The sequence below is a fragment of the Salmo salar genome, chromosome ssa28 (genome assembly GCF_905237065.1).
Source record: "Salmo salar chromosome ssa28, Ssal_v3.1, whole genome shotgun sequence".
In the NCBI taxonomy this organism is placed as follows: Eukaryota; Metazoa; Chordata; class Actinopteri; order Salmoniformes; family Salmonidae; genus Salmo; species Salmo salar.
The window spans coordinates 38689916-38716042 of NC_059469.1; the positions used below are offsets into that span (position 1 = coordinate 38689916).

The window sequence follows — 26127 nt, forward strand, 5'->3', positions numbered from 1 at the left end:
TTCCTGACATATAATCCTAGTAACAATTCCCTGTCTTAGGTCAGTTAGGATCACCACTTTATTTTAAGAATGTGAAATGTCAGAATAATAGTAGAGAGAATGATTTATTTCAGCTTTTATTTCTTTCATCACATTCCCAGTGGGTCAGAAGTTTACATACACTCAATTAGTGTTTGGTAGCATTGCCTTTAAAGTGTTTAACTTGGGTCAAACATTTTGGGTAGCCTTCCACAAGCTTCCCACAATAAGTTGGGTGAATTTTGGCCCATTCCTCCTGACAGAGCTGGTGTAACTGAGTCAGGTTTGTAGACCTCCTTGCTTGCACACGCTTTTTCAGTTCTGCCCACAAATGTTCTATAGGATTGAGGTCAGGGCTTTGTTATGGCCACTCCAATACCTTGACTTTGTTGTCCTTAACTTCTCTAGGGTAGGGGGCAGTATTTTGACGTCCGGATGAAAGGCGTGCCCGTAGTAAACTGCCTGCTACTCAGGCTCAGAAGGTCGGATAAAGCTTTTTTGAAATCTGACACAGCGGTTGCATTAAGGAGAAGTGTATCTATAATTCTTTGAATAGCTGTTGAATATTTTATCAACGTTTATGATGAGTATTTCTGTAAATTGATGTGCTCATTCACCGGAACTTTTGGGAGGCAAAACATTTCTGAACATTACACACCAATGTAAAACGGGGTTTTTGGATATAAATATGAACTTTATCGAGCAAAACATACATGTATTGTGTAACATGAAGTCCTATGAGTGCCATCTGATGAAGATCATCAAAGGTTAGTGATTAATTTTAGCTGTATTTTTGGTTTTTGTGACGTCTCGCCTTGCTTGGAAAATGGCTGTGTGGTTTTTCTTGTCTCAGCGCTGTCCTAACATAATCTAATGTTATGCTTTTGCCGAAAAGCCTTTTTGAAATCGGACAATGTGGTTGGATTAAGGAGAAGTGTATCTTTAAAATGGGATATAATAGTTGTATGTTTGAGAAATTTGAATTATGAGATTTTTGTTGTTTTGAATGTGCCGCCCTGCTATTTCACTGGCTGTTGTTCGCTAGCGTCCCACATACCCCAGAGAGGTTTAAGCCATTTTGCCACAACTTTGGAAGTATGCTTTGGGTCATTGTCCATTTGGAAGACCCATTTGCGACCAAGCTTTAACTTCCTGACTGATGTTTTGAGATGTTGCTTCAATATATCCACATAATTTAAATTCTTCATGATGCCATCTATTTTGTGAAGTGCACCAGTCCCTCCTGCAGCAAAGCACCCCGACAACATGATGCTGCCACCTCCGTGCTTCACAGTTGGGATGGTGTTCTTCGGCTTGCAAGCATCCCCCTTTTTTCTCCAAACATAACGATGGTCATTATAGCCAAACAGTTCTATTTTTGTTTCATCAGACCAGAGGACATTTCTCCAAAAAGTACGATCTTTGTCCCCGTGTGCAGTTCAAACCGTAGTCTAGCTTTTTTATGGCGGTTTTGGAGCAGTGGCTTCTTCCTTGCTGAGCGGCCTTTCAGTCGATATAGGACTCGTTTTACTGTGGATATAGTTACTTTTGTACCTGTTTCCTCCAGCATCTTCAAAAGGTCCTTTGCTGTTGTTCTTTGGTTGATTTGCACTTTTCGCACTAAAGTATGTTCATCTCTAGGAGACAGAACGCGTCTCCTTCCTGAGCGGTATGACGGCTGTGTGGTCCCACGGTGTTTATACTTGCGTGCTATTGTTTGTACAGATGAACGTGGTACCTTCAGGCGTTTGGAAATTGCTCCCAAGGATGAACCAGACTTGTGGAGGTCTACAATGTTTTTTCTGAGGTCCTGGCTGATTTCTTTTGATTTTCCCATGATGTCAAGCAAAGAGGCATTGAGTTTGAAGGTAGGCCTTGAAATACATCCACAGGTACACCTTCAATTGACTCAAATGATGTTAAGGCTTGGTAATTGTGGAGGAGGAATGAGGCGCAGGAACCAGCGAACACAGGGTAGTGGTGTTTTTAATATACACTCACCAAAAAAAACAAATGTTCCCACACACAGGGGAGAAAATACATGCGGCGTACAACAACGTCGACATGAACACAAGCCGTCACACAAGAAACAATCATTAATCCCGCACGAACAGGAGCGGGCCAGCTAAACTAAATAGCCCCTCTAATGGCTAATTGACCACAGGTGTCACAAAATAAAAAAGGGAAAAGCAAAAGGGAATCGGTGGCAGCTAATAGGCCGGTGACGACGACCGCGAGCGCCACCCGAGCAGGAGGGGGCGCCACCGTCGGTGGGAATCGTGACAGTACCCCCCTCCTGACGCGCGGCTCCCGCAGCGCGCCGACACCGGCCTCGAGGTCGACCCGGAGGGCGAGGGGCAGGGCGATCCGGACGGAGGTGGTGGAACTCCCTCAACATAGATGGGTCCAGGACGTCCGCCGCCGGCACCCAGCACCTCTCCTCCGGGCCGTACCCCTCCCAGTCCACGAGGTACTGTAGGCCCCTCGCCCGGCGTCGCGAGTCCAGAATGGCCCTTACGCTGTACGCCGGGGACCCCCGATGTCCAGAGGGGGCGGAGGGACCTCCGGCACCTCATCTTCGTGAAGGGGACCAGCTACCACCGGCCTGAGGAGAGACACATGAAACGAGGGGTTAATACGGTAATAGGAAGGGAGTTGCAACCGATAACACACCTCGTTTATCCTCCTCAGGACTTTGAAGGGCCCCACACACTGCGGCCCCAGCTTCCGGCAGGGCACGCGGAGGGGCAGGTTCCGGGTCGAGAGCCAGACCCTGTCTCCCGGTGCGAACACGGGCGCCTCACTGCGGTGGCGGTCAGCACTCCTCTTCTGCCACGCACTGGCCTCCTTTAGTGAGTCCTGGACGGCTCTCCAGGTCTCCTTGGAGTGCTGGACCCAGTCCTCCACCGCAGGAGCCTCGGTCTGACTCCGGTGCCATGGTGCCAGGACCGGCTGGTAACCTAACACACACTGAAAGGGTGATATGTTAGTAGAGGAGTGGCGAAGTGAGTTCTGGGCTAACTCAGCCCAGGGAATATACCTCGCCCACTCCCCTGGCCGGTCCTGGCAATACGACCTCAGGAACCTGCCCACCTCCTGGTTCACCCTCTCCGCCTGCCCATTGCTCTCGGGGTGATAACCGGAGGTCAAACTGACCGAGACCCCCAGCCGCTCCATAAACGCTCTCCAGACCCTGGATGTGAACTGGGAACCTCGATCAGAGACAATGTCCTCCGGCACCCCGTAGTGCCGGAAGACGTGGGTAAATAGGGCCTCCGCAGTCTGCAGGGCCGTAGGGAGACCAGGCAATGGGAGGAGACGGCAGGACTTAGAGAACCGATCCACAACCACCAGAATCGCCGTGTTCCCCTGAGAGGGGGGAAGATCTGTCAGGAAGTCAATGGACAGGTGCGACCATGGTCGTTGTGGAACGGGGAGGGGCTGTAACTTCCCTCTTGGTAGATGCCTAGGAGCCTTACTCTGGGCACACACCGAACAGGAAGAGACATAGGCCCTCACGTCCTTAGCTAAGGTGGGCCACCAGTACTTCCCCCTTAGACTCCCCACTGTCCTCGCCTCACCAGGATGACCCGCAGTAGGTAGCGTGTGCGCCCACCGAATCAAACGATCACGAACACCGAGCGGCACATACATGCGCCCCACGGGCACCTGCGCAGGCGCAGGTTCCAACATCAATGCCCGCTCGATGTCCGCGTCCACCTCCCATACCACTGGTGCCACCAGCCTAGACGCTGGAATGATGGGCCGGTCCTCCGTGTCATAGAGACGGGACAGCGCGTCGGCCTTAGTATTTAGGGAACCCGGTCTATAGGAGATGGTAAACCTAAACCGGGCGAAGAACATGGCCCACCTCGCCTGACGTGGATTCAGTCTCCTCGCTGCCCGGATGTACTCCAGGTTTCGGTGGTCGGTCCAGATGAGAAAGGGGTGTTTAGCCCCCTCAAGCCAGTGCCGCCACACCCTCAAAGCTTTAACCACTGCTAGCAACTCCCTGTCCCCCACATCGTAGTTACGCTCCGCCGAACTGAGCTTCTTCGAAAAGAAAGCGCAGGGGCGGAGTTTCAATGGCGCACCCGAGCGCTGTGATAGCACGGCACCCACCCCAGCCTCGGATGCGTCCACCTCCACTACGAACGCTAAAGACGGGTCCGGGTGCGCCAACACGGGTGCGTCGGTGAACAGCGTCTTCAATTTCTTGAAGGCTCCGTCCGCCTCCGTCGACCATCGCAAACGCACCGGCCCCCCCTTCAGCAGTGAGGTAATGGGAGCCGCTACCTGGCCAAAACCCCGGATAAACCTCCGGTAGTAATTGGCAAAGCCTAAAAACCGCTGCACCTCCTTCACCGTGGTTGGAGTCGGCCAATCACGCACGGCCTTAACGCGGTCACACTCCATCACCACCCCCGTGGTGGAAATGCGATAACCCAGAAAGGAGACGGCTCGTTTGGAAAACTCACACTTCTCAGCCTTAACGTATAGGTCATGCTTCAGCAGTCTACCAAGCACCTTGCGCACCAGGGACACATGCGCGGAGCGGGTGGCGGAATATATCAGAATGTCATCGATATATACAATCACGCCCTGCCCGTGCAGGTCCCTGAGAATCTCGTCAACAAAGGATTGAAAGACGGCTGGAGCATTTTTCAACCCATACGGCATGACGAGGTACTCATAATGGCCCGATGTGGTACTAAAGGCGGTTTTCCACTCGTCTCCCTTCTTGATACGCACCAGGTTATACGCGCTCCTGAGATCCAGTTTTGTGAAGAACTGCGCTCCGTGAAATGATTCCACCGCCGTAGCGATGAGAGGTAGTGGGTAACTAAACCCCCACCGTAATAGCGTTTAGACCTCGGTAATCAATGCACGGACGCAGACCTCCCTCCTTTTTCTTCACAAAAAGAAACTCGAGGAAGCGGGTGAGATGGAGGGCCGAATGTACCCCTGTCCCAGGGATTCCGTGACATATGTCTCCATAGCCGCCGTCTCCTCCTGTGACAAGGGGTACACGTGACTCCTGGGAAGCGCAGCGTTAACCTGGAGATCTATCGCACAATCCCCCTGTCGATGAGGTGGTAATTTAGTCGCCCTCTTTTTTACAAAAAGCGATCGCCAAATCGGCGTATTCGGGGGGAATGCGCACGGTGGACACCTGGTCTGGACTCTCCACCGACGTGGCACCTATGGAAACTCCTAGGCACCTACCTGAACACTCCTCTGACCACCCCTGGAGAACCCCCTGTTTCCACGAAATACGGGGATTGTGACCAGCCAGCCAGGGGACCCCCAGCACCACCGGAAACGCAGGCGAGTCAATAAGGAAAAAACGAATGCGTTCCTTATGATTCCCCAGCGTTACCATGTCCAGTGGCACCGTAGACTCCCTGACTAGCCCTGACCCTAATGGTCGGCTATCTAGGGAGTGCACGGGGAAAGGAGAATCTATCGGCACCCGCGAATGCCCAGCTTAATGGCAAGTCCACGGTCCATAAAATTCCCAGCTGCGCCTGAATCGACTAGCGCCCTATGCTGGGAAGAGGGAAAAATTTAGTAAACAAAACAGGTAAAAACACATGACCAACAGGGGGTTCTGGGTGAATCTGGTGCTGACTCACCTGAGGTAACCGAGAAGTGTTCTGCCTACCATCTCGACTCCCAGACTGGCTCCTCCGGCACCGGTCGGCCGTGTGTCCTCTCCGACCACAGCTGGTGCAGGAGGAGCCACCTCCTCCGGTGCCCCTTGGCACGGCCCCCCCTACCTCCATAGGGGTAGGGGCGGGGGTGCACGGGGGTGGAACAGGCAGGACCCTCTCCGAACGCCCGCGGGCAGCCAGCAAGTTGTCCAGTCGTATGGACATATCTATCAGTTCGTCCAGGGACAGAGCTGTGTCCCGACAGGCCAGCTCCCTGCGGACGTCCGCCCGGAGACTGCAGCGGTAGTGGTCTGCGAGGGCCCTGTCGTTCCACCCCGCCCCAGCAGCCAAGGTCCTGAAGTCCAGCGCGAAGTCCTGGGCACTCCTCGTCTCCTGCCTGAGGTGGAACAGCCGTTCACCCGCCGCTCTTCCTTCCGGAGGGTGGTCGAACACGGCCCGAAAGCGGCGGGTGAACTCCGGGTAGTGGTCCCTCGCCGAGTCTGGACCGTTCCAGACCGCATTAGCCCACTCCAGAGCTCTGCCCGTCAGGCAGGAAACGAGGGCACTCACGCTCTCCTCCCCCGTGGGAGCAGGTCTAACGGTGGCCAGGTACAGCTCAAGCTGGAGCAAAAACCCCTGGCACCCAGCCGCCGCCCCATCGTACTCCCTCGGGAGCGCCAGACGAAGCGCGCCAGAGCCAGACGTCATGGGAGGCGAAGATGGCTGTATCGGGGCAGGTGGAGGTGGAGAGAGGATACCACTTCTCTCCCATCTGTCCATCCTCTCCATCATCTGGTCCATTGCCGATCCGATGCAATGGAGGACTGTCGTGTGGTGGAGTACGCGTTCCTCCATCGAGGGCAGAGGAGTGGCCGCTGCTCCCGCTGATTCCATGCCTTCTATCGTGGTGCGGGATTCTGTTAAGGCTTGGTAATTGTGGAGGAGGAATGAGGCGCAGGAACCAGCGAACACAGGGTAGTGGTGTTTTTAATATACACTCACCAAAAAAAAACAAATGTTCCCACACACAGGGGAGAAAATACATGCGGCGTACAACAACGTCGACATGAACACAAGCCGTCACACAAGAAACAATCATTAATCCCGCACGAACAGGAGCGGGCCAGCTAAACTAAATAGCCCCTCTAATGGCTAATTGACCACAGGTGTCACAAAATAAAAAAAGGGAAAAGCAAAAGGGAATCGGTGGCAGCTAATAGGCCGGTGACGACGACCGCCGAGCGCCACCCGAGCAGGAGGGGGCGCCACCGTCGGTGGGAATCGTGACAAATGATGTCAATTAGCCTATCAGAAGCTTCTAAAGCCATGACAAAAAAGGCACAGTCAACTTAGTGTATGTAAACTTCTGACCCACTGGAATTGTAATACAGTGAATTATAAGTGAAATAATCTCTCTGTAAACAATTGTTGGAAAAATTACTTGTGTCCTGCACAAAGTAGATGTCCTAACCGACTTGCCAAAACTATAGTTTGTTAACAAGAAATTTGTGGAGTGGTTGAAATATGAGTTTTAATGACTCCAACATAAGTGTATGTAAACTTCCGACTTCAACTGTACATGGAGTATAGTGCATAAAGTAATAATCTACATATCATATCTATCTGTTTGTATTATTTCGTCTCTCTCCCTCCCCTCGCCCTCCTGTCCTCTCCTATCTCCATCCCCTCACCACCCTGTCTTCTACTCCTCTCCCTCCCCTCGCCCCGTCCTCTCCTCCCTCCCCTCACTCCGTCTCTCCTCCTCTCTCTTCCTCTCTGAGAACAGTCTTTGTTTCCACTAACGAGATTATTATATACACCACAGACATAGCGAGAAACAGACAGAGAGAGAGAGAGAGAGAGAGAGAGAGAGAGAGAGAGAGAGAGAGAGAGAAGAGAGAGAGGTCATGAGCAGTTGAGCTCCTGAATTTTTCAGCATGTTTTTACAACAATATAGATTTAGAGTTGGATGAAGTTTGATTTTTTTTTAAGCACATATACATGATATTACCCTCCACAACATAACCTTCACTCCAAATCAAAACTTCAAACCAACAACCTGATTTTGGACAAAATTACCTGGAAGGATTCCTACTACCAAAGATTCTTATTCCCAAGGGCTATACAGCAAATGCTCTGGCAAACCAACGACCAGCAAAAGAAGCACAACAGAAACCTGAAAACACCATCCAACCTGGAACGGAGAGAGTAATATTTAGTCTGAAGCTACTTTTAAAGCCAAGAATAAAAAATGCATTTACTTCATATGGACTGAATGCTAAATTAATGCTACCCAGCTTGCTAGGACAGAACAGCTCTGACTGCAACTTCAATTAGCACTGAGGTGTGAAGTGAGAGGTGTCAAAGCCCTTGAGCCCAACAATGGCAGGAGAATTTCACAGCCTCCCCAAATGCAGAGGTCTTTGAAGAAAAAACAGAGCGAACTGGAATACCTGACCACTGTGACTGACCCAAAGCTTCGACTATGTACAGACTCAGTGAGCATGGCCTTGCCTTTTGGAGGATGGCCTGGTGTCAAGAAGGGCAACAAAGAAGCCACTTCTCTCCAGGAAAAACATCAGGGACAGACTGATTTTCTGCAAAAGGTACAGGGATTGGACTGCTGAGGACTGGGGTAAAGTCATTTTCTCTGATGAATCCCCTTTCCGATTGTTTGGGGCATCCGGAAAAAAGCTTGTCCGGAGAAGACAAGGTGAGCGCTACCATCAGTCCTGTGTCATGCCAACAGTAAAGCATCCTGAGACCATTCATGTGTGGGGTTGCTTCTCAGCCAAGGGAGTGGTCTCACTCACAATTTTGCCGAAGAACACACCATGAATAAAGAATTGTAACAACTCATCCTCCGAGAGCAACTTCTCCCAACCATCCAGGAACAGTTTAGTGACGAACAATGCCTTTTCCAGCATGATGGAGCACTTTGCCATAAGGCTAAGTGGCTCGGGGAACAAAACATCAATATTTTGGGTCCATGGCCAGGAAGCTCCCCAGACCTTAATCACATTGCGAACTTGTGGTCAATCCTCAAGAGGCGGGTGGACAAACGAAAACCCACAAATTCTGACAAACTCCAAGCATTGATTATGCAAGAATGGGCTGCCATCAGTCAGGATGTGGCCCAGAAGTTAATTGACAGCATGCCAGGGCGGATTGCAGAGGTCTTGAAAAAGAAGGGACAACACTGCAAATATTGACTCTTTGCATCAACTTCGTGTAATTGTCAATAAAAGCCGTTGACACTTATGAAGTGCTTGTAATTATACTTCAGTATTCCATAGTAACATCTGACAAAAATATCTAAAGACACTGAAGCAGCAGACTTTGTGAAAATTAATATTTGTGTCATTCTCAAAACTTTTGGCCACGACTGTAGATATGTGGTGATGGTGGATTAGGGGCCTGAGGCAGCAGCTAATGGGGATCTATAATAAATACAAATACAAATGTTGTTCCTCAGTGAGACAGACAGACAGACAGACAGACAGACAGACAGACAGACAGACAGACAGACAGACAGACAGACAGACAGACAGACAGACAGACAGACAGACAGACAGACAGACAGACAGACAGACAGACAGACAGACAGACAGACAGACAGACAGACAGACAGACAGACAGACAGAGAGAGAGCCTAATTACTGTAGCTGCTGCCCATTAGACAACAAAGACCAGGCTTCATCAACCTGAAAAGGAAAGAGAAGAAAGACATATCTGAAGAGCTATGATGTTAGTCATGGGTCTGTGAACTCACCCATTGTCCTGCCCTGGTAGAGGAATGGTCTTCTCTTGTCCTGGTAGCTCCTGTCCTGGTGGAGGAAATGTCTTCTCCTGTCCTGGTAGCTTCTGTCCTGGTGGAGGAAAGGTCTTCTCTTGTCCTGGTGGAGGAAATGTCTTCTCCTGTCCTGGTAGCTCCTGTCCTGGTGGAGGAAAGGTCTTCTCCTGTCGTGGTGGAGGAAAGGTCTTCTCCTGTTCTGGTTTCTCCTGTCCTGGTAGCTCCTGTCCTGGTGGAGGAAAGGTCTTCTCCTGTCCTGGTAGCTCCTGTCCTGGTAGAGGAAAGGTCTTCTCCTGTCCTGGTAGCTCCTGTCCTGGTAGAGGAAAGGTCTTCTCCTGTCCTGGTAGCTCCTGTCCTGGTAGAGGAAATGTCTTCTCCTGTCCTGGTAGCTCCTCTTCCTTCGCTAGTGTGTCTTCTCTCTGGCCCAGAGGGGTGGCTGCCTCTTCAGAGAGGGTATGAAACTCTGCTACAGGAGACTCCAAAGGCTCCAGAGGCTGGAAGGTTCTGAAAAGGAGCAGAGGGTTTAAAATGAGACAGAGGTAATATTGTTGTCATATATGGAAAACATATAGAATACATATACACTATCGTTCAAAAGTTTGGGGTCATTTAGAAATGTCCTTGTATTTGAAAAAAGCACATTTTTGGTCCATTAAAATAACATCAAATTGATCAGAAATACAGTGTAGATATTGTTAATGTTCTTAATGACTATTGTAGCTGGAAACGGCTGATTTTTAATGGAATATCTACATAGGCGTACAGAGGCCCATTATCAGCAACCATCACTCCTGTGTTCCAATGGCACGTTGTGTTAGCTAATCCAAGTTTATCACTTTAAAAAGGCTATTTGATCATTAGAAAACCCTTTTGCAGTTATGTTAGCACAGCTGAAAATTGTTGTCTGATTAAAGAAGCAATAAAACTTGCCTTCTTTAGACTAGTTGAGTATCTGGAGCATCAGCATTTGTGGGTTCGATTACAGGCTCAAAAGGGCCAGAAACAAAGAACTTTCTTCTGAAACTCATCAGTCTATTCTTGTTCTGAGAAATGAAGGCTATTTCATGTGAGAAATTGCCAAGAAACTGAAGATCTCGTACAACGCTGTGTACTACTCCCTTCACAGAACAGCGCAAACTGGCTCTAACCAGAATAGAAAGAGGAGTGGGAGGCCCCGGGGCACAACTGAGCAAGAGGACAAGTACATTAGAGTGTCTAGTTTGAGAAACAGACGCCTCACAAGTCCTCAACTGGCAGCTTCATTAAATAGTACCCTCAAAAAAATAGTCTCAACGTCAATAGTGAAGAGGCGACTCCAGGATGCTGGCCTTCTAGGCAGAGCTCCTCTGTTCAGTCTGTGTTCTTTTGCCCATCTTAATCTTTTATTTTTATTGGCCAGTCTGAGATATGTCTTTTTCTTTGCAACTCTGCCTAGATGTATGTGTGTGTGTGTGTGTGTGTGTGTGTGTGTGTGTGTGTGTGTGTGTGTGTGTGTGTGTGTGTGTGTGTGTGTGTGTGTGTGTGTGTGTGTGTGTGTGTGTGTGTGTGTGTGTGTGTTTGTTGTTGTTTCAACAGTGAAACAACAATGGCTGCATTCTCCCCTGTGAGAATAGCCCTATTCTAGTCCCAGAGGACAGGGGAGATGTCACTACTGATGTCAACCCATTGGATATAATAGTACTACAGTTCTCTCCATTGACCTCCATTATAATTCAACCACAGAGGCTGAATCACAAATTGCAACCTATTCCGTATGTAGTGCACTCAATTCACCCAGTCACTACAAAGATACAGGCGTCCTTCCTAACTCAGTTGGCGGAGAGAAAGGAAACCGCTCAGGGATTTCCACACGAGGTCAATGGTGAATTTTAAAACAGTTACAGAGTTCAATGGTTGTAATGGGAGAAAAACTGAGGATAGATCAATAATGTAGTTACTCCACAATACTAACCTAAACGACAGAGTGAAAAGAAGGAAATAATTGTGGCAAAGAAATTAACTTTATGTCCTGAATACAAAGCATTATGTTTGGAGCAAATTCAGCACAACACTTCACTGAGTACCACTCTTCATATTTTCAAGCATGGTGGTGACTGCATCAGGTTATGGGTATGCTTGTCACCGGCAAGGACTAGGGAGTGTTTTAGGATAAAAAGAAACAGAATAGAGTTAAGCACAGACAAAATCCTAGAGGTAAACCTGGTTCAGTCTGCTTTCCAACAGACACGGGGAGACAAATTCACCTTTCAGCAAGACAATAACCTAAAACACAAGGCCAAATATACACTGGAGTTGCTTACCAAGATGACATTGAATGTTCTTGAGTGGCCAAGTTACAACTTTGACTTAAACCAGCTTGACAAATCTATTGCAAGACTTGAAAATGGCTGTCTAGCAATGATCAACCACCAACTTGACAGAGCTTGAAGATTTTTTTTTTATATTAATGTGCAAATATTTTACAATCCAGGTGTGCAAAGCTCTTAGAGACTTACCCAGAAAGCCTCACAGCTGTAATCACTGCCAAAGGTGATTCTAACATGTATTTATTCAGGGATGTAAATAGTTATGTAAATTAGATATTTCTGTATTTCATTTTCAATACCTTCACAAACATTTCTAAAAACATGTTTTCAATTTGTCATTATGAGGTATTGTGTGTAGATGGGTGACAGATAAAATATATATTTATACCATTTTGAATTCAAGCTGTAACAACAAAAATGTGGAATAAGTAAAGGGGTGTGAATACTTTCAGAAGGCAGTGTAGCTGTAAAACAACTCATTTTACTCTCCGCCCCATGGCAAAATGAGTAGAGTTTCAGCAAACTTGCTTTAAAACTGCAGCATTATCTCTACACCCCATTGCAAAACGTGTAGAATTGCACTAAATTAACTCTAAAACGTTTTTAAAAATGATCTCCGCAGTCCGCATTGTGTGTGTGGGGAATTTATTAGTTTGAGGATTTATATATATTTTTTTTTACATAACATACGTTTTGGGGTGAAAAAAAATAAATATGAAAACATTAACATTACAGTCAATGGGTACAGTAGGTGAAAACATTAACATTACAGTCAATGGGTACAGTAGGTGAAAACATTAACATTACAGTCAATGGGTACAGGAGGTGGAAACATTAACATTACAGTCAATGGGTACAGGAGGTAGAAAACATTAACATTACAATCAATGGGTACAGGAGGTGGAAACATTAACATTACAATCAATGGGTACAGGAGGTAAGAAACATTAACATTACAGTCAATGGGTACAGTAGGTGAAAACATTAACATTACAGTCAATGGGTACAGGAGGGGGAAAACATTAACATTACAGTCAATGGGTACAGTAGGTTGAAAACATTAACATTACAGTCAATGGGTACAGTAGGTGAAAACATTAACATTACAATCAATGGGTACAGGAGGTAAGAAACATTAACATTACAGTCAATGGGTACAGTAGGTGAAAACATTAACATTACAGTCAATGGGTACAGTACATTGAAAACATTAACATTACAGTCAATGGGTACAGTAGGTGGAAAACATTAACCTCTCTCGGGTATGTGAGACGAAATCGTCCCACCTAGTCAACAGCCAGTGGAATCGAGTGGCGCGATATTCAAATACCTTAGAAATGCTTTTACTTCAATTTCTCAAACATATTACTATTTTACACCATTTTAAAGACAAGACTCTCGTTAATCTAACCACATTGCCCGATTTCAAAAAGGCTTTACAACGAAAGCAAAACATTAGATTATGTCAGGAGAGTACCCAGCCAGAAATAATCAGACACCCATTTTTCAAGCTAGCATATAATGTCACAAAAACCAAAACCACAGCTAAATGCAGCACTAACCTTTGATGATCTTCATCAGATGACACTCCTATGACATTATGTTATACAATACATGCATGTTTTGTTCAATCAAGTTCATATTTATATCAAAAAACAGCTTTTTACATTAGCATGTGACGTTCAGAACTAGCAAACATACCGAAAACTTCCGGTGAATTTACTAAATTACTCACGATAAACGTTCACAAAAAACATAACAATTGTTTTAAGAATTATAGATACAGAACTCCTTTATGCAAGCGCGGTGTCAGATTTTAAAATAGCTTTTCGGCAAAAGCACATTTTGCAATATTCTGAGTAGATAGCTCGCCATCACGGGCTAGCTAATTTGACACCCACCAAGTTTGGCGTTCACTAAACTCAGAATTACTATAAGAAAAATTGGATTACCTTTGCTGTTCTTCGTCAGAATGCACTCCCAGGACTTCTACTTCATCCACAAATGTTGTTTTGGTTCAAAATAATCCATAGTTATGTTCAAATATCCTCTGTTTTGTTCTTGCGTTCAAGACACTATCCGAACGGTGACGCGCGGACGCATGTCGTGACAAAAAAATTCAAAATATTCCATTACCGTACTTCGAAGCATGTCAAACGCTGTTTAAATTCAATTTTTATGCGATTTTTCTCGTAAAATAGTGATAATATTCCGACCGGGAGACGTCGTATTCGTTCAAAGACTCAAAGAAGAAAATGGACTCTTCACGTGCACGCGCACCCCCGTCTCATTGTTCTCAGATCGACCACTATCCAAATGCGCTATTGTTTTTCAGCCAGGGACTGAAGAGTCATCATTCAACGTTCTGGTGCCTTCTGAGAGCCTATGGGAGCCTTAGAAAATGTCACGTTACAGCAGAGATCCTCTGTTTTTGATAAAGAGGGTATAGAAGACCAAGAAATGGTCAGAGAAGGCACTTCCTGTCCAGAATCTTCTCAGGTTTTGGCCTGACATATGAGTTCTGTTATACTCACAGACACCATTCAAACAGTTTTAGAAACTTTAGGGTGTTTTCTATCCAAATCAAACAATTATATGCATATTCTAGTTTCTGGGCAGGAGTAATAACCAGATTAAATCGGGTACGTTTTTTATCCGGATGTGAAAATACTGCCCCCTACCCTAGAGAGGTTATCATTACAGTCAATGGGTACAGTAGGTGGAAACATTAACATTACAGTCAATGGGTACAGGAGGTGGAAAACATAGCTCTTATTTACGGGGAATAAAATACGTCAGTACTGACAACTATTCCTGAGATATTCACTTACTAGAAACAATTTAAATATCAAAATGACAAACAATATATATATAATTTAACAAACTTCTTTTAAAATGTCCATAAAATGTGATAATTTTAAACAGCAGACATTTTCTCTTTTTCAACCAGAAAAGAGAAAGTTTCCAAGATCTGCTGGTGAGAGGCATTATTGAAAAGCCCACAATGCCTCTCTCCATAGTTATAAATACATAACGTGTAGGTAGGTGTGTGTTTCTGTAGTATGCTAACGCTACTGAATGATGACTGTGATATGTGAGAGGGGGATGTATTTATAACAAACTGTCCTCTCTGATTCCATCACAACACTCATGTTTCAACATCCCTGGGATGTACAGCGTAACTATAGTTTATGATCATATAATAAGAAATGAACAGGCTTGGCGTTGTCCTTTCTGAAGCTGTAACCCGTATTTACAAAATAAACCCTTAATAAGCCTACAGAGGGATTGACGGAGGAGCGTTATAGACCGTGATAACGACAATTAGAAAAAGGCTGTGTAACAACAGAAAACAACACAGTCGTAAACAAAATCACTCCCTAAGTCAACACAAACACAAACACGTACACACACACACACACACACACACACACACACACACACACACACACACACACACACACACACACACACACACACACACTCTCTCTCTATGTACAGTGCAGAATGCAGTACCTGGGTGCTGCAGTTCTCTCAGGTGACTGCATTGTGTTCTGTTGGTCGGACTGAGAGACGGATCTGAGAGCAGCCAACCGGTCTATCTGTGGTTCTGTCTGTGGTTCTGTGGTAGACCCAGTAACTGACATCTCTTTCTGTTCTGGGGTTGGACCAGTCTGTTCTGGGGTAGAACCAGTCTGTTCTGGGGTGGGACCAGTCTGTTCTGGGGTAGAACCAGTCTGTTCTGGGGTAGAACCAGTCTGTTCTGGGGTGGGACCAGTCTGTTCTGGGGTAGAACCAGTCTGTTCTGGGGTAGAACCAGTCTGTTCTGGGGTAGAACCCGTCTGTTCTGGGGTAGAACCCGTCTGTTCTGGGGTAGAACCAGTCTGTTCTGGGGTAGGACCAGTCTGTTCTGGGGTAGGACCAGTCTGTTCTGGGGTAGAACCAGTCTGTTCTGGGGTAGGACCAGTCTGTTCTGGGGTAGGACCAGTCTGTTCTGGGGTAGGACCAGTCTGTTCTGGGGTTGGACCAGTCTGTTCTGGGGTAGGACCAGTCTGTTCTGGGGTAGGACCAGTCTGTTCTGGGGTAGAACCAGTCTGTTCTGGGGTGGGACCAGTCTGTTCTGGGGTAGAACCAGTCTGTTCTGGGGTAGAACCAGTCTGTTCTGGGGTAGAACCAGTCTGTTCTGGGGTAGAACCCGTCTGTTCTGGGGTAGAACCAGTCTGTTCTGGGGTAGAACCAGTCTGTTCTGGGGTAGGACCAGTCTGTTCTGGGGTAGAACCCGTCTGTTCTGGGGTAGGACCAGTCTGTTCTGGGGTAGAACCAGTCTGTTCTGGGGTTGGACCAGTCTGTTCTGGGGTAGAACCAGTCTGTTCTGGGGTAGAACCAGTCTGTTCTGGGGTAGGACCAGTCTGTTCTGGGGTAGAACCAGTCTGTTCTGGGGTAGAACCAGTCTGTTCTGGGGTAGAACCAGTCTGTTCTGGGGTAGAACCAGTCTGTTCTGGGGTAGAACCAGTCTGTTTTTCCTCCTTCTTTTTCTTCTGCTTTTGTTTCCTCTCTTTCTTCCTGTTCAAGGCCTCAATATTCTCCTCTGTGGCCTCTCTCTCTGAGGCAGCTAGTTGTATTACTGTGGGGCTTTCTGCGGCCTCTCTCTCTGAGTCAGCTAGTTGTATTACTGTGGGGCTTTCTGTGGCCTCTCTCTCTGAGTCAGCTAGTTGTATTACTGTGGGGCTTTCTGTGGCCTCTCTCTCTGAGTCAGCTAGTTGTATTACTGTGGGGCTTTCTTTGGCCTCTCTCTCTGAGTCAGCTAGTTGTATTACTGTGGGGCTTTCTGTGGCCTTTCTCTCTGAGTCAGCTAGTTGTATTACTGTGGGGCTTTCTGTGGCCTCTCTCTCTGAGTCAGCTAGTTGTACTGCTGTGGGGCTTTCTGCGGCCTCTCTCTCTGAGTCAGCTAGTTGTACTGCTGTGGGGCTTTCTGTGGCCTCTCTCTCTGAGTCAGCTAGTTGTACTGCTGTGGGGCTTTCTGTGGCCTCTCTCTCTGAGTCAGCTAGTTGTACTGCTGTGGGGCTTTCTGTGGCCTCTCTCTCTGAGGCAGCTAGTTGTACTGCTGTGGGGCTTTCTGTGGCCTCTCTCTCTGAGGCAGCTAGTTGTACTGCTGTGGGGCTTTCTGCGGCCTCTCTCTCTGAGGCAGCTAGTTGTATTACTGTGGGGCTTTCTGCGGCCTCTCTCTCTGAGGCAGCTAGTTGTACTGCTGTGGGGCTTTCTGCGGCCTCTCTCTCTGAGGCAGCTAGTTGTATTACTGTGGGGCTTTCTGTGGCCTTTCTCTCTGAGGCAGCTAGTTGTATTACTGTGGGGCTTTCTGTGGCCTCTCTCTCTGAGGCAGCTAGTTGTATTACTGTGGGGCTTTCTGCGGCCTCTCTCTCTGAGGCAGCTAGTTGTATTACTGTGGGGCTTTCTGCGGCCTCTCTCTCTGAGTCAGCTAGTTGTACTGCTGTGGGGCTTTCTGCGGCCTCTCTCTCTGAGGCAGCTAGTTGTACTGCTGTGGGGCTTTCTGTGGCCTCTCTCTCTGAGTCAGCTAGTTGTACTGCTGTGGGGCTTTCTGTGGTTGTTGTTGTTGTCGTGCTGAAGGCCTTCTGGACCACACGAGGCTCAGGATCACGGTCGTCATTTCGATCAGGACTCTCCTGAGTTCCACTAATGTTTCTGGTTTTGACCACGTCATGAACCGACAATGGTTCAACTGCGTTGTATTCTGCATCCTGTACAGAGGCTTCGATATTGACCTGGACAGGGTGAGAGTCAGCCATTATGACAGGAGTGTCTGTGAACTGGTCTGGGATCAGTTTGACAGGGACAGTACCTTTGGTCTGGTGGTCTGAGACTGGGTTAGGTTTGGCCCCCTTTTCTGGATTACGTATTATGTTCTCCTCCTTGTGAACCCCGTGCCCCTCGCTGCTGACCCTTCCCTGTGAACATAAGGACGATGAGACGGGACATTCCAGCGGTGTGGTTTCGTCTCGGTGTGAATCCGTTCCGACAGGGGCTGCAGAGTTCTCTGCGGTCTCTGTTTCGCTGTGTCCGTCTTCACAAACCGGTGTTATAGCGTCAATTCTCTGACCTTTAACCTCCACACGCTCCTTCATCGACAGACCCTCGAGATCTGAACTGACGGAATCAGACAGGACGGTGACTTCTCCTGGTCCGGTGCTTTGGTTTTTATCTGTGTCCTGTCTTTTTTCCCTACCAGCAGGGACTTTAACTACAGTCCCTGTGTTGCTGTCTCTCTCAACATCCCCACTATCCCAGTCTAAAATGAAACGATGGTGACTATGAGGTGATATATTGATTCCTTCATGACCACGGTTGAAACTATAGTCCTCTACAGTATAAGTCCTTTCCCCCTCTCCCTCCTCTGTGTCTGGTCCTTTCTCTCCATCTTTCTCTCCACCTATTTCTCCACCTTTCCCTCCATCGGTGACATAGCTGCCATCACCTGACTTCCTGTTCTCTCCCTGACGCAAACCTCCCAGGGTCCTCTCTGTTCCCTGTGTTACCCCCGGCAGTAGTGGTGAAGTTGTGAGTAACGCTGTGCGTTCGTCGTCTGTTTCTAAACCGTCTGATATGTTGTCTGAGGCAGGACTGGATCCTGGCCTCTCCTGCTGCTCTTCATGTTCTTGTTGCTGAGCGAAACGTTTTGGAAGAATCGCTGAATCTGATTGAATAAGAGCTGCATTTTCAGTCAAATCAGGTACAGAGGGGTCCCTCTCAGCGCAGGGTTCTGTTGGTACTGTTGCTGGCACAGGCAGCATGGGGTAGAGACTTTGTTCTAACACAGAGGGAGAGGATAAATGGAAAGAGTCTCCACTGCAACATAACACGTCCTTAGACGACCCTGGAGGAGCCAGGCGGGGGTTAAATGAGGCCACAGCCTTCTCCTCTCCTTTACCTGGTCTTCCACTATTCTCGTCTCTCTGGTCCAGCACAGACACTATTTGTGACTCTATCTGTGTCTCTTTCTGTTCTGAATGATATCTGGTGCCTCGGATTTCCTGTCCTGTTTTTTTATCAGTCTCACTACTCTCTTGTTGTTTACTCGGCTGATTCCATTTTCCTTTCTGCTTGTCATCCTCCTCTATTTCCTGTCGTTTGTGAGAGAGATTCTGATCTCCCTTTTTGTCTTCGTCTTCCGTTTCATTTTGTCTCCTCTCGTCCTTCCTCTTCCTCTCGTCTTTCTGTTTGTCTCCCCGTTTGTCCTCTGTGTTTACATCATGAGGCTGGCTGCTGATTGGCTGCTCAGCACTGGGTGTTGGGCTGTCATCGTTAACGGACAAACCCACATTGATGACATCATCTTCAATAGACACAGCACTACGGAATAGATTTACCCTGACAGGCTCTTCTACCTCGGACTCAGCTCCAATGTTAAATACATGTAGGGGAATGGTGTTATCATATCCAGCTGTTGATACTGTTGTAGCCTGAGGCTGAGATGGTGATTCAGAGATGGAGACTTGTTCTAGAAGCTTCTCGCCAACCTTCCCTTTAACCTTTTCAGCCAGTGGTCCTTTGTCACCACAGTCACCAGTTTCATACTCGTCCTCCCTGTGTCTCAGGTAATCTCTGTACTCTGAATCCAGTATTATAGATGCTGCCTGTCTCATTTCCCCTGTCACATGATCAGGAAGTGATGTCATTTCCCCTGTCACATGATCAGGAAGTGCAATGCTGTCATAGTGACCGCCACCATGACAGTCCCAGAGTCCAGGAGGTGAAACGTCACAGTCATTGATGAACTCCAAGTGACTCAGCATGGGACCTGGACGCTTCAGTATCTTTATGAGCTCATTACTATCAGACTGATCACTCAGTGAAACGGAGGGCAGGTCAAAGACAGTTTCCGCTGGAACAAGAGCCTTAGTGACTGGCTCAGATCCAGGCTTAGCAACAGGCACAGTCTCAGACTCAGAGGGAGAGTCTCTGGAACTCTGAGGCCCCTCTTTACCTTTCATAGGATCTAAAGAAGACTGGTTAGGAATTTTGATATCTGCCTGTTCTGAGTCTGGGACTGAGTATGGGACTGGGACTGAGTCTGGGTCTGGGACTGGGACTGGGTCTGGGACTGAGTCTGGGACTGGGACTGGGACTGAGTCTGGGACTGAGTATGGGACTGGGACTGGGGCTGAGTCTGGGTCTGGGACTGGGACTGGGTCTGGGACTGAGTCTGGGACTGGGACTGGGACTGAGTCTGGGACTGAGTCTGGGTCTGGGATTGAGTCCGGGACTGGGTCTGGGTCTGGGACTGGGACTGAGTCTGGGACTGGGACTGGGACTGAGTCTGGGACTGAGTCTGGGTCTGGGACTGAGTCTGGGACTGGGTCTGGGTCTGGGACTGGGTCTGAGTGTGGGACTGGGTCTGAGTCTGGGTCTGGGACCGAGACTGGGACTGAGTCTGGGACTGAGTCTGGGTCTGGGACTGGGACTGGGTCTGAGTCTGGGACTGGGTCTGGGTCTGGGACTGAGTCTGGGTCTGGGACTGGGACTGAGTCTGGGACTGAGTCTGGGTCTGGGACTGAGTCTGGGACTGGGTCTGGGTCTGGGACTGGGTCTGAGTGTGGGACTGGGTCTGATTCTGGGTCTGGGACCGAGACTGGGACTGAGTCTGGGACTGAGTCTGGGTCTGGGACTGGGACTGGGTCTGAGTCTGGGACTGGGTCTGGGTCTGGGACTGAGTCTGGGTCTGGGACTGAGTCTGGATCTGGGTCTAGGTCTGGGACTGGGTCTGGGTCTGGGGCAGGTTCACCAGAAAGTATACTGAGAGTAGTTAGTGGAGAGGAGGTTCCTCCATGCTTCCTTCCACCATTCTGATTTTCTCCATCCTCCTTTTCTCTCTCTGAGACCTTGACCTCTGACCCTTTAACCGTTCTACTTGTCTGGGTCTTCTCCTTAGGCTCCCTAAGGAGGTCAGGAGGGGTCAGGGTTAGGGGTCTGTCCCCAGGCAGAGCTGGCTGTGGTGGGGTCAGGGTTGGTGGTTCGTCCCCAGGCAGAGCTGGCTGTGGTCGGGTCAGGTTTTGTGGTGGTCTGTCCCCAGGCAGAGCTGGCTGTGGTGGGGTCAGGGTTGGTGGTCCGTCCCCAGGCAGAGCTGGCTGTGGTCGGGTCAGGTTTTGTGGTGGTCTGTCCCCAGGCAGAGCTGGCTGTGGTGGGGTCAGGGTTGGTGGTCCGTCCCCAGGCAGAGCTGGCTGTGGTCGGGTCAGGTTTTGTGGTGGTCTGTCCCCAGGCAGAGCTGGCTGTGGTGGGGTTAGGGTTAGTGGTCCGTCCCCAGGCAGAGCTGGCTGTGGTGGGGTCAGGGTTAGTGGTCCGTCCCCAGGCAGAGCTGGCTGTGGTCGGGTCAGGTTTTGTGGTGGTGGGGTCTCTGGCTTCTTGACGCTGAGGAAGTTGTGTGAGGTGAAGCTAGCCTCACTCACTGGGTGGTGAAGGTTCTCGTGCACATTCAGTGGAGGCAGGAAGGCAAAGTCCAGTCCAGTAGCAGGTTGGGAGACAGAAACATCATGGAGGCTCATAGAGGAGCTATCATCAGCTTTCACTGCGTCATTGAAAAACAGTTTCCTGTTGCCCCTCACAGCTAGTTGGAACACCTTAATAACTCCAGACATAGTGAAGGGTTCCACTACACCACTACCACTGTCTTAAGACTGAGGTTGTACTGACCTGAGGAGTGTAGTTTCTCTCTCAGAAACCTTAGCCTCTGAGGTGTTGCCGGTGTGGTTGATGTGGACCTGTTGATTGTAGCTCCACAACTGAAGCCGAGCTCTGCTGTAACTGAAAGACCAGCGGAGGCTGAGGTGAGGTAAAAGAGAAGGTAGCTGGGATCCTTCCCTGTCTCTCTCTCTCTCTCTTGGTCTCTGTGGCTGAGATGGAGACGGCTCTTAGTTGTTTTAGGACAGGTCCTAAAATGTTTGATTTCTTCTTTCTCTCCTGGCTCTGTTTGAGACTGTCCTCAGTCTCTGTGCCTCCTTCTGCGCTGCTGTCGGAGCCCTGTGACTGAGACTGGTCTCTAACACCTAGGACAGGTGCTGTGGGTCCTCCTCCTTTCTCTTCTGACTTCAGACTCAGGCTCTGTTTGAGACAAAGTAGCTCATCTGCTGACTCCTTGGTCTCTGTGCCTCTCTTTGTGTTGTTGCTGTCCTGGGACTCGTTGTGCTCAGCAGAGAGATGAGAGGAGAGTGGAGATGAGAGGAGAGCTGAATCTCTGTTTCCTGGTTGCCTGAGAAGCTGAGGGAGACACAGACTACTTTGTTCTTGTTCAGTAGTGGTGCTGAGTTGAGAGTGAAGAAGAGAGAGAGAGAGAGAGAGAGATGAGAGAGCTGAATCTCTGTTGTCTTTTTGCTGGATGGACAGAGTGAGAGGGAGAAAGAAAGAGGGAGGGGAGGGAGAGATGACAGAGCTGAATCTCTGTTGTCCTGCCACTGTATCGGTGGAGTGAGAGAGAGAGAGAGAGAGAGAGAGACAGAGAGACAGACCTGATCAGCAGAGGTGATGCTGTCAGCGGTAGCTAAGGTAGGGGAGGGTATGATGAGATCACCCCAGCAGCACTGCGACGGTAGTAGTGAGTTAACAGGAACAGGAACGTCAGCGCTGGTAGAGTCCGGGGCCCGCCGCTGTCGAATGGCTCAATGAAACTTGCTCTCCTCCACCAGCTACCCCTCCTCCTCCTCCTCCTCCTATTTCTCCTTCCTCTCCCTCCTCTTCCTCTCTCTCTAATCTGGTAGCAGTAGCAGCGCTGTTGTGTTCCTGGTAATTACGTCCAGTGATTCCCCCCGAGGGGAGAGGGAGAGGTATCCGTGACGATGTGGGACTGTCCGTAGTCCAGACTCCTTTTCTATCTCCTCTCTCTCTCTCTCTCCGTGGCTGGAGAGAGTGTGTTGGTCCTAGGGGCAGGCTCAGGCTGCCCCCTCTCTCTCTCTCTCTCTCTCTCTCTCTTCCCTCCCTTCTGTTCACTCTCTCTCCCACTGAGTTTTGAGACACTGTGTTGTTGCTGCAGTCCTGGTCCGATACAGATCAAGCCCTCGTCTCTGTATTTGTGTCCTTAGCCAGGAGTGGAGGTGAACCTTTAATCCCTGTGTAGATTAAAGAGCCCTGGGTGTGTCTGGCCACCCCGGGAGGTGGACGGCTGTTCCTCTCTGTCCCTCTCCTGCAGAACTCTCCAATAGACTCTCCTCTAGTCCACCTAAACCTCCTCCTCTTTCTCCCAATGCTGCCAACTCTGATTCTACCACCAAAGAAGAAACTGTTGCTGCTGCTGCTCTCTCTCTCTCTCTCTCTCTCTCTCTCTCTCTCTCTCTCAGACCAATCGGGTGGCTTGTTTTTTTTACCCTCTCCCTCGCATTCTATCGTTTCTGGCATCGTGGGTGTTGTCAGGGGCAACGCATTGCCGGCAGCAGCAGCGGCCACTACTGAAGATTCTTCAAGGGCACTCTTCTTCCTCTCCTCCTTCTTCTCCTCCTCCTCCTCCTGCTCCTCCTCCCTCCTCTTCTTCCCTTTCTCCTGCACAGGCTAGGTTCTGGGAGTGTGTGTTCTGAAAGTGTCTCTGGTCCAATGTGTGTGTGTGTGTGTGTGTGTGTTTCTCTGGTCCAGTTTCTGTTGGTCAGCTCCACACCTCACAGGAAATACATGTTCTTCCTGTGTTTCTTTTTTTTTACATATATATCTGATCTCTGATCAGTACCCGAGTACAGAGATGGTGCTGACACTACTATCATGAACAATAACGGAGGTTTTGGATAGATGTCACAGAAGATGTATTCGTGTCATTATCATTAATCCCTCCCTTTTGCACTGTGGTTCCGGTCTGGGATTTCATGACCCTCAGTCAGAGAGAAGAAGCCATCTGTCTGGCTGTGGTCTGCTGGCTGCTGGGACTCTTGGTGGTTGGGGTTAGGGCCAAGCTAGGGACAGGTGTACTATCCAGGCTAGTAAGATGATCCTGCTGCCCACACTGAGAGACTGTGGCTGGGGGTCTGGAGCTGGGTAGGGTTTGGTTTAGGGGCTGGGGTTGGGGTTGGGGTTAGGGGCTGGGTTAGGGGCTGGGGTAGGGGTTGGGGCTGGGGCTGGGGTAGGGGCTGGGTTAGGGGTTGGGGTTGGGGATGGGGTTGGGGTAGGGGCTGGGGTAGGGGTTGGGGTAGGGGTTGGGGGAGGGGCAGGGGTTGGGGTAGGGGCTGGGATAGGGGGTTGGGGCTGGGTTAGGGGTTGGGGCTGGGGCTGGGGTAGGAGCTGGGGTTGGGGCTGGGGTAGGGGCTGGGGTTGGGGCTGGGTTAGGGTTAAGGCCAGGCTGGGAGCAGGTGAACCCAGGGCCAGGCTGGTGGTAAGACTATTTCCACACTGAGAGCCTGTAGTTAGGTGGCTGTAGCTTGTCTGTCCCTTGGGACTCAGCTGTTCCTGGTAACCTGAACTCCTGCCCTGTGGTTCTCTGTCTATCCCTGTCTGGATGTCTGTCTGTGTCATTGACTCTGGCTTTGTCTCTAGATCTGTGCTTATCTCTGTGTGTATGTCTGACTCTGAGACTTTAACTCCAAATCTGATCTTCATCTTCCTCCTCTTTTTCTGTGAGTTTGTCTTGTGCTCTGGTCTAACGCCATGAGTCGGTTTGTTGCTTTGACTCGTCTGATGAGTCGGTTTGTTGCTTTGACTCGTCTGATGAGTCGGTTTGTTGCTTTGACTCGTCTGATGAGTCGGTTTGTTGCTTTGACTCGTCTGATGAGTCGGTTTGTTGCTTTGATTTAGTCTGTGAGTCTGTTTGTTGCTTTGATTTAGTCTGTGAGTCATTTTGTTGCTTTGATTTCCTCTGTTTGATGCTTTGACTCAGTCTGTGAGTCTGTTTGTTGCTTTGACTCAGTATGTGAGTATGTTTGTTGCTTTGACTCAGTCTGTGAGTATGTTTGTTGCTTTGACTCAGGCTGTGAGTCTGTTTGTTGCTTTGATTTCATCTGTTTGTTGCTTTGACTCCGTCTGTGAGTCTGTTTGTTGCTTTGACTCAGTATGTGAGTCTGTTTTATGCTTTGACTCAGTCTGTGAGTCTGTTTGTTGCTTTGATTTAGTCTGTGTGTTGCTTTGACTCTGTCTGTGAGTCGATTTGTTGCTTTGATTTAGTCTGTGAGTCTGTTTGTTTTGCTTTGACTCAGTCTGTGAGTCTGTTTGATGCTTTGACTCAGTCTGTGAGTCTGTTTGATGCTTTGACTCAGTCTGTGAGTCTGTTTGTTGCTTTGACTCAGTCTGTGAGTCTGTTTGATGCTTTGACTCAGTCTGTGAGTATGTTTGATGCTTTGACTCAGTCTGTGAGTTTGTTTGATGCTTTGACTCAGTCTGTGAGTCTGTTTGTTGCTTTGACTCAGTCTGTGAGTCTGTTTCTTGCTTTGATTTAATCTGTTTGTTGCTTTGACTCCGTCTGTGAGTCTGTTTGTTGCTTTGACTCAGTCTGTGAGTCTATTTGTTGCTTTGATTTAGTCTGTGTGTTGCTTTGACTCTGTCTGTGAGTCGGTTTGTTGCTTTGATTTAGTCTGTGAGTCTGTTTGTTTTGCTTTGACTCAGTCTGTGAGTCTGTTTGATGCTTTGACTCAGTCTGTGAGTCTGTTTGATGCTTTGACTCAGTCTGTGAGTCTGTTTGATGCTTTGACTCAGTCTGTGAGTCTGTTTGTTGCTTTGACTCAGTCTGTGAGTCTGTTTGATGCTTTGACTCAGTATGTGAGTCTGTTTGATGCTTTGACTCAGTCTGTGAGTCTGTTTGATGCTTTGACTCAGTCTGTGAGTCTGTTGCTTTGACTTAATCTGGGAGTCTGTTTGATGCTTTGACTCAGTCTGTGAGTCTGTTTGTTGCTTTGTTTGATGCTTTGACTCAGTCTGTGAGTCTGTTTGATGCTTTGACTCAGTCTGTGAGTCTGTTTGATGCTTTGACTCAGTCTGTGAGTCTGTTGCTTTGACTTAATCTGTGAGTCTGTTTGATGCTTTGACTAAGTCTGTGAGTCTGTTTGTTGCTTTGACTCAGTCTGTGAGTTTGTTTGATGCTTTGACTCAATCTGTGAGTCTGTTTGATGCTTTGACTCAGTCTGTGAGTATGCCTTAGTCTTTCCTGAGGTCTTTTGTCCTGTCAGCTGATCTGTTTTAGGCTCTAGTACTAAGCCTAGCAGTCTCCCTCTGCCTCTGCCTCTGCCTGCTCTCTCTGCTCCACAAACACTGGACTTATCAGGGTTTATTTGACGAAATCTGCCATCTGTTGTCCAGTCTAATGTTGTCCGAGTGTCTGAGTGTTTCCTTCATACCATCCCACCACCATCCCGCCTCTCTAGCCATTCTCTCCAACAGTTGTAAT

At 48.6% G+C, this 26127-nt stretch overlaps 1 protein-coding gene across 1 annotated transcript in view; it reads right to left on the reverse strand.

The window, feature by feature from the left end:
- Positions 1 to 19853, reverse strand: part of LOC106589972 (protein piccolo-like) — a 154118-nt gene extending 134265 nt beyond the window's left edge. Inside the window, 2 exon segments of the mRNA XM_045710124.1 lie at positions 9445 to 9969; positions 15288 to 19853. Of these exon segments, the coding sequence (XP_045566080.1) occupies positions 9445 to 9969; positions 15288 to 19777 (5015 nt within the window). The 5' untranslated portion in view covers positions 19778 to 19853.
- Between the last annotated feature and the right edge of the window lie 6274 nt (positions 19854 to 26127).